General features: G+C 38.3%; 1 protein-coding gene across 1 annotated transcript; it reads left to right on the top strand.

Annotated features, from left to right (window-relative positions):
- Positions 1 to 2,580: 2,580 nt before the first annotated feature.
- Positions 2,581 to 5,581, top strand: foxa1 (forkhead box A1). Its single transcript, XM_029713028.1, has 2 exons — positions 2,581 to 2,786; positions 3,674 to 5,581. The coding sequence occupies exons 1-2, from the start codon at positions 2,715 to 2,717 to the stop codon at positions 4,907 to 4,909; spliced, it is 1,308 nt and encodes a 435-aa protein (XP_029568888.1). The 5' UTR covers positions 2,581 to 2,714; the 3' UTR covers positions 4,910 to 5,581.
- The last annotated feature ends 2,279 nt before the right edge of the window (positions 5,582 to 7,860 follow it).

The raw sequence follows: 7,860 nt of genomic DNA, 5'->3' as shown, positions 1-7,860 counted from the left end.
AGGCCGGTGAAACGGTCTCTCCCTCTGAAGGCCTCTCCTTGGTTCTTCTTTGACTTTGGTAGCTAACTCAGCTGTCAATCAGTAAGTTTCCGCTCCCTCTACTTTATCTGCAGGCTTTTTTTGTTGTGTTTTGTGGGTTCCTGCCTGTGCTAGACTAGTTGTTCTCTGGCTTACTACTTAGCTATGACAACAATGGTGGTTGGCTAGCTAACTAGTTTGCAGGCTAGGCTAGCTACAAGGCTAAAATAACTAACTTTAGCTGGCTGGCTTGCTGGCTAAGGTAATTGCATATACCGGTAACATTGTTTGATAACTGATTAGATGGCGTTATGTATACCAAAACGTTGGTTTACTTTAATGTAGCTGTAAGCTAGGTGTTGATAGCAACTAGCTGACTCGCGGTGATGGCAGGGTAGTTGGCTAGCAACCTTGCAAGCTGATTTGTAACAATACATTCATAAAGTATTTGCTTCTAATTGGCGTAAAATTCAATTGAAACCAGTAGTCATGAGTGCTAACGATTTGGTTTAATTTAAAGTTATACATTTCAAGTTATTTCTGTTGGGGTTTATACTATAGGGAATATGCTGGCATGCCGGGTCCTCCATATTATGTCACACCTTGCAAAACCATTTTCTAGTAGGACTTCAGTTCAGCATTCTTCAGAATTCTGATCAATTTTAGTAATAACTTGAAAAATTAGGTGTAACTTTGCATTGGGATATTCTAATGCAAATCCATATGTTACATGTGGTTACGTTTATGCTACCTATCCTTTAAGCTTCTAGAATATATTAGCTAGTTACTAGTTGCTATCTAGCTTTAACACATTAGAAAATTCCAAAACTTAATTTTTCTAAAATAGTGAAGTGACAAGTCACAGCTCTTTGCTGACATTGACCGTACTTTGACGTAACTTTTGGCACAAATTTTTAAAATGTACGTTATATCTGAACATCCACCAGTGTGTTATCTCATAAACACGTTGGCAAAATAGAGAGCCAGTTAAAAGTTGACAATCTTTTTGTAATATTTCTTCCTGGTGGCTGGGAGGATCTCCTAGCAACCACCAGACAACTGGGCAGGACAAACAGACTCCACGTGGGTGCAGAACCGGGACGAGCTTCGGGAACGGAACAAAATAGAAAGAGTTAGCCTGCATGACTATAATAATGCTACATGCAAAGCACAGGTTGCTCTCATCAACAGAAGTAGAATTTCAATTTTGCCATATTGTTTTTATTCTGTACGTGAAGGCCTTCAGGAAATATTAACCTGTATTGTCATAAAATGCTGTATTAATTAGTAGCCTTTACTAGCATATTCAACTGGGGAATATAATTCCTTCCTCATGTGGTGATGATGGTAGCAATTGGCGTTTCTTTGGGGCAATTTATAGTATTATTTTTTTTAAATTGCTGTGCCATTATAAACAGCAGGATGATCATAATAACAAGTGTCATAGAATGAAGCAATCGATGAGTCTAATTAGGCCCTATTTGTAAAACAACCATGTTCATCTGTAGGCCTTTGATGGCCTGGCTATATCTCATGTGACAGAATTGAAATCCAGCAGAAAACATTATGGGAGGTTTTAATCCGGCCTGAACTAATCGATTTTCTCTCCCTAACGGCATTAGAGATCACCCTGAGATAATCCAATGTAAGGGGATAAGTATCGCTGTTATTCGCTCATTAACGGGTTTAGAATCGAAGGACCTGACTGTAACCCCTTGTACCGTACAGCAGAGCAGAGGGCTATGGTCTTTTCACGCATATGGATGTTGACAAGTTCCCTCTTCTCTCCATTGCCCAGCGACAATAACATTACTTTTAATATAGGCCTACGTGGGCTAAAATATAATACTATATGGGCATAGATGAAAAATGAATGAAATTAATAGAAATAAATATGCATCGTATCATATGGCAAAACACTAAACTAAACCTGACAGAAGAATGCATATCAGTGAATTATTTGTATCAGAATATCCAATATCCTCAGTGCTCACGCCTTCTCATTTCTCGCAGAATTTAACAATTTGATTCCTGTAGCCCACTATCTGTGAGCCAGAGCAAATATTGTCATGACATTGTAGGGTGCGGGCGCCCATGTGTGCATAATGGACATTTTGAAATGAGTCATAAACAGTGACGTTTTTGTTGTGTTTTTATTGCATTAAAATGTCCTTTATGATGTATCATAATACAGGTCTAAAAGACTAGGTTTGTAATGCTAGTTTCCAGTCTATTTGGTATATGCCTGGCGTTCTCCATGGCGTATGAAATTATTTTGGCTATTTGTGGAACATTTCAAGTGCGTAATTGTCCAACAAGGAATGCCATGCTCGGCTGTCTTTCAAACCCTGCTTTTTAGCCGATCGAATGTTTACCTTATGAGGGTGAAAATGACTTTTTGGACTGGGCTGTTTGTCTCTGTAAAGACGCAGAATAATTTTGGGCATGGGGATGTGTGACTACAGTGAGGGAAAATGAGCCCGGAAAATGAACACAAAAAAGTGGGTGTGTTATACGGTCTCCGTAATAGGGGAAGATCTACACTCAGTTCACACTGCATTCAACATCTCTTCACTTCTATACTCTAGCCCTCCTGCAACATCCAGCCAATTACAGCACACCATTTCCTAGGATACATTTCCCCAAAACTTCAGTCTGAGCAACTGCATGTTTACGGTTTGTGGATTTCTACCATAATGTTGGGAACAGTGAAAATGGAAGGTCACGAAACGCCAGATTGGAGCAGCTATTACAATGACGCACAAGAGGTATGTGTTGAAGTTTTCGATTTGGGTTATAGAATAAAGTGTTAACTGATTCCCTATAGAATAAAGTGTTAACTGATTCCCTATAGAATAAAAGTGTTAACTGATTCCCAATTTTTTCGTTTTTGCAATAAATGTTTTCTAGCAAACTGCATTGAGTTAGTTTCCCTCAAATTGTTCAATTAAAGTGACTGTGTTGTTGTTTATGGAGTATTGGGCTGTTTTTGGTATAGATGTCGCTAAATGCAACCTGACGTATATAAAGAACGAGTGCATGTTAGTCAGAAGGCCAAATGCTGACTTGAGATATTTACAATAAGTAAAAACCCATTACATCAGTTAGTTATGCACTCCGATAATAAGTTAGGATTTGGAACGGAATATTTACCAGACATCATGGCATGTGTTTTTCAATGCATGCTGTTCGGGAAAAAAAAGTTGCAGTCAGTGCATGGAATGTTAGAACTCCATTTGAATGAGTCTGTTTGACACCAATAATAAGACAGCGTAATACACTTTGCTTGACCTCATTTTGTTTGTGCATAATAAGCTTACATAACATGTCAATTGAAATGTCTAATTATTATAACAAATAATAATTGCTTGATATGGCCTAATACAGTGGAACAATATCGAGTTCGAGATTCATAATATGGACTGTTTTCATGCTGTTGTTTTAAGGTTCTCAAAATGAATCCCATGTTTTCTTGTCAAATCGAATCAATTAAATACGTTTCGTTATTTTGTTAACCATTATTAATTATGATTGGCTGTACATTATTAAACAGTCAATTTCAACAGAATACATTTTGTTTTTTAAAAACAAGCACTTTGAGTGTGTGGAAGACTAAAGCATTGTTGTGATCACATTTTATCTCATGTTATTCCAGGTATATTCACCCATGGCAAACAGCGGCATGAATGCAGGACTGAGTTCCATGAACAGTATGAACAGTTACATGAGTATGTCTACCAGTGGAAATATGACCTCCGGTTCTTTCAACATGTCCTACGCGAACCCCGGCCTGGGAGCCGGAATAAGCCCCGGAACAATGGCAGGGATGCCTCCGAGCACGTCCATGAATGGAATGTGCGGCGGGGTGTCGTCAATGGGCACTGCCCTTAGCCCCTCGAACATGGGCGCAATGTCGGCTCAGCAGGCTTCCATGAACGCTCTGAATCCATACGCCAGCATGAGCCCTACAATGAGCCAAATGTCCTATAATCAGCCCAACCTGAACCGAGCAAGGGACAACAAGTCGTTCAGGAGAAGCTACCCGCACGCAAAGCCTCCGTATTCATACATATCCCTGATAACCATGGCCATTCAGCAAGCACCAAGCAAGATGCTCACGCTTAGCGAAATCTACCAATGGATAATGGACCTATTTCCATACTACAGACAGAACCAACAGAGGTGGCAGAACTCTATTCGCCATTCCTTGTCTTTTAATGATTGCTTCATCAAAGTGTCTAGGTCACCGGATAAGCCAGGCAAAGGCTCATACTGGGCCCTGCACCCAGATTCTGGAAATATGTTCGAGAACGGTTGTTATCTCCGCAGACAAAAGCGCTTTAAATGCGAAAATAGAAAGCTATCTTCAAGTAAGGGAGACGGAAGGAAAGACCAGTCTGGCTCTGGGTCCCCTTCGAGCGACAACACCAACAGCAAGACTGGACATGTGGATCCCAACTCCCTGTCCACCTGCAACCAGTCCTCCAGCCCTCACATCATGGACCACAGGAGCAGTAGCAGCGCCTCTGAACTAAAGAGCAGCGGGCCACCTCTCCACCCCGTGGCCAGCTCCGTCACGTCCCTGTCCTCTCTCCCTTTACCTCCGCACTCGATGGCGCACGAGTCCCATCTGCACCTAAAAGGGGATCCCCATTACTCATTCAACCACCCCTTTTCAATAAATAATTTAATGTCATCCTCAGAGCAACAGCACAAACTGGACTTGAAAGCCTACGAGCAAGCTTTGCAATACTCCTCCTACGGCTCAAGTATGTCCTCCAGTCTACCCCTCGGCAGCGCGTCCATGGCTGGCAGAGCCATGGACCCATCCGCAATAGAGGCGTCATACTATCAAGGTGTGTATTCCAGACCAGTCCTCAACACTTCTTAGTATCTTCTCATTTTTATAGTGCTCGACAAAAGGACAACAGAAAACATTTATCTTATTTTTGCATGCACCTGGTGCATAAGGACTGTTACTTCAATGTATAAGAATATGTATGAGTAAAATACAATAGTCCTGTAAAGTGTTTCCAATTAAATGATTGTATATCCAGCTGTAAATCATTGCTAGTGTATTTAAAACAATTTCGAGCTTGTAAAATAATGTTGTATTCCCAAAACTTGTAGTCCACACAATTAATATGTCCATGTGTTACAATTTGCGTGAATGAAGGTCAGTCAATAAGGTCTCGTGGAACGAGGTGAAGCGTCAAACAGGTGAAGCGTCAAACACCTGTCTGTTACAGAACGGCCTACTTTTTGAAAGGATGTTGTCATTTTACGCATTGCTTTGGTTTCATTTGCTAAATATCTGACAAACATATTTTCTACGCAATATTGTAATACAATCTTAAATTCCAAGTGGAAATGAATTATAAATAAAATGTTATTCTTTATAGGCTACTGCAAAATTTCAGTCTTTTGTGGTATTTTTCAAACCAGAAAATGGGTGATTATGTGCAGCTTAATGTCAGCGTTTTGTCTTTCTCTGTTTTTTTGATGTCTCTGCATGTGCTTAACTTATTTCTTGTTAATTTCCAAATAAAACAAATACGATTTATTCAGTGATTGTTGTAATTTTTTATCTTAATTTGAAGAAGCTGTGAATGACGCGTAAAATGTAGCCTACCAGTCAATTACGCAACTGTTCCAATTTTATGCATATCCAAATAATTCAGGAACATTATTACGTTTTTTTAGGTTAAATTATGCCTTAAAAACATTACAATTGTAAAGGGAATGTATTAATTACAGGGCCTAGATCTTCAGTCAGTGGCATATAGCCAGCTTTATTGTTCAATCTTGTAAACTAATGCGTCAAATCTTACTATATCATGAATGTAACTCCATATGAAATGCGGGTTATAACCATTGATCAAAACATCTAAAGTGCATAATATCCCCGTAAAGTTTAGAAACGCTAACTGTACCCTACTGATGGTCGCGCCTCGGTTGACGCTCCGCAGGTTGTTGATCAATGAGCAAGGCTAAAGCCAACTCTAACAGAAATACAGCCACAGAGCTTTACCTCATAAAGGATTCGGGCGTGTTGTAGATGGATTTTTAACAATCTCATGGAAAGGCCAAAGCATCTTTTTGTGAACCGTAACCCTACATGATGCGGCTCATGAACCTGAACAGATTTTACTTTGATCATGGTATTTTGTAGACACACATTTTGGCTGAGTAACCATGAAACGTGTTTAATTATCATGTAATTGCCCCCCGATGCACAAATAACATAGATAATTGAATTGAGCGTCGTGAAAATACCGAGGAGTTATATAGGCTAGGCTTGTGCTCTGTGCTTTTACCAGATTAGATTTCCACTCAGACATATTTAAGTTTAGGCCTACTTATTTTAATATAAATATTAAAACATTTTAAGAAGCCATGTTTATTTAGACAATACATCTAAAACAAGTGTATTTGGAACTACTGAAAAGCTTGTCTGCGCATGAGTTGCTCATGCTCGAGTCATAACATTTACTCCAGATGAACTCACATTCATAGTAACAATATTAAGTCTAAAAAACACTTTTTTATAATATATTTTATTATTGTATTCTTTTATATTTAAATGTTATTCTATTCAAATCAATTGGACGATAATATCCTAAATGGTGACTAATAAAAATTGTATAGTTCTACAACGATTGGATATTTCTCCTGAATAATTTAGGCCTAGGTTAATATTGAATGTTTGTTATTTTCACCTGAAGATACATGATTTCGTCAATAAAATGATTGTGATATATGCTATTACAGTCATTTCTCCATAATGACAGTGTTCATTAATCAATTACGAGCATATCAAAGAGGGCATGGACCACAAATTCAATGAATTTACTGGAGAAACAATTCTAGCTCCAGATATGAGCTCAATTATTTGTCTTCATAATCAGATGAATATTTAATTGGAAGACGTTTGGATCAAGGTCCCAACCGGCATTACTTGAAGGGACAGTTACAACCTTGTTCAGGCCCGCTGCATTTGAAGGTGTATCATTTCAGGCAGTAGGCCTGTCTTATTCAACAATCATATGGTACTGGTCTGTATTAGGGGCTGAATACGAATATCAACCCCAGCAGATAACCCAACATGCACCAAGTAATTCATTTATTTCTCCTCTGTTAAACCTCTATTACAAAATGTTCTTAGCAGATTACAATAACATAAACCCCAGTTTGTGGCAAGAATGACTACTCGTTTCCATAAGCAATCTTTGAACATTGGACAGATCTTGTTCATTAGTTTGCCCAGCTGTTGGGGAAAAAAGCTTTGCAGTGTGTGATTCAGTATGGAAAAGTCAAAGAACAAATACAGAGCAAACTTTTGCTTGATATTTGCTTATTAGATTTTAATCGTTATATATATATATATATATATATATGCTTTATATTGATGATTGAGTCATAACTCAACGGGCAAATAGAGATATTCAATGTATATATTTGCCTGTGAAAGAGGCAATGAAGTGCTTTTTTGAAAGCTATGATACAACATGTATAATTTACAGTTCGAGCACATCACGTTGAGACCCACACATTAGTGTTCGCTTTAGTAGGATATTTGATAAAGCTAACCCAAGACATATGTTGTTGGCATAGCAACATCTTTATGCCCACAAGATAGCAAGGTGAAGTAATCACTTTTGAGGGTCAATTTAGTAGACCTAATTATAAACGAGATAAGGTTTATTATCCGAATTTTAGCATACAAATAGATCGTTACAATATGGCAACCCGTTTATCTATTATTACTATTATCATCATCATCATTATTAGGCCCCTAATAATAATAATAATAATAATAATAATAACACAATTATTAGTTTT

This window comes from Salmo trutta, chromosome 25 (genome assembly GCF_901001165.1).
Source record: "Salmo trutta chromosome 25, fSalTru1.1, whole genome shotgun sequence".
Taxonomy (NCBI): domain Eukaryota; kingdom Metazoa; phylum Chordata; class Actinopteri; order Salmoniformes; family Salmonidae; genus Salmo; species Salmo trutta.
This window is presented reverse-complemented; position numbering and strand designations above follow the sequence as displayed.

Bases quoted from the DNA above. Each gene is read 5' to 3' on its own strand.
- foxa1 (XM_029713028.1), top strand. From the start codon at position 2,715: ATGTTGGGAACAGTGAAAATGGAAGGTCACGAAACGCCAGATTGGAGC. The intron at 2,787-3,673 runs GTATGTGTTGAA...ATGTTATTCCAG, and splicing joins ATTACAATGACGCACAAGAG to GTATATTCACCCATGGCAAA.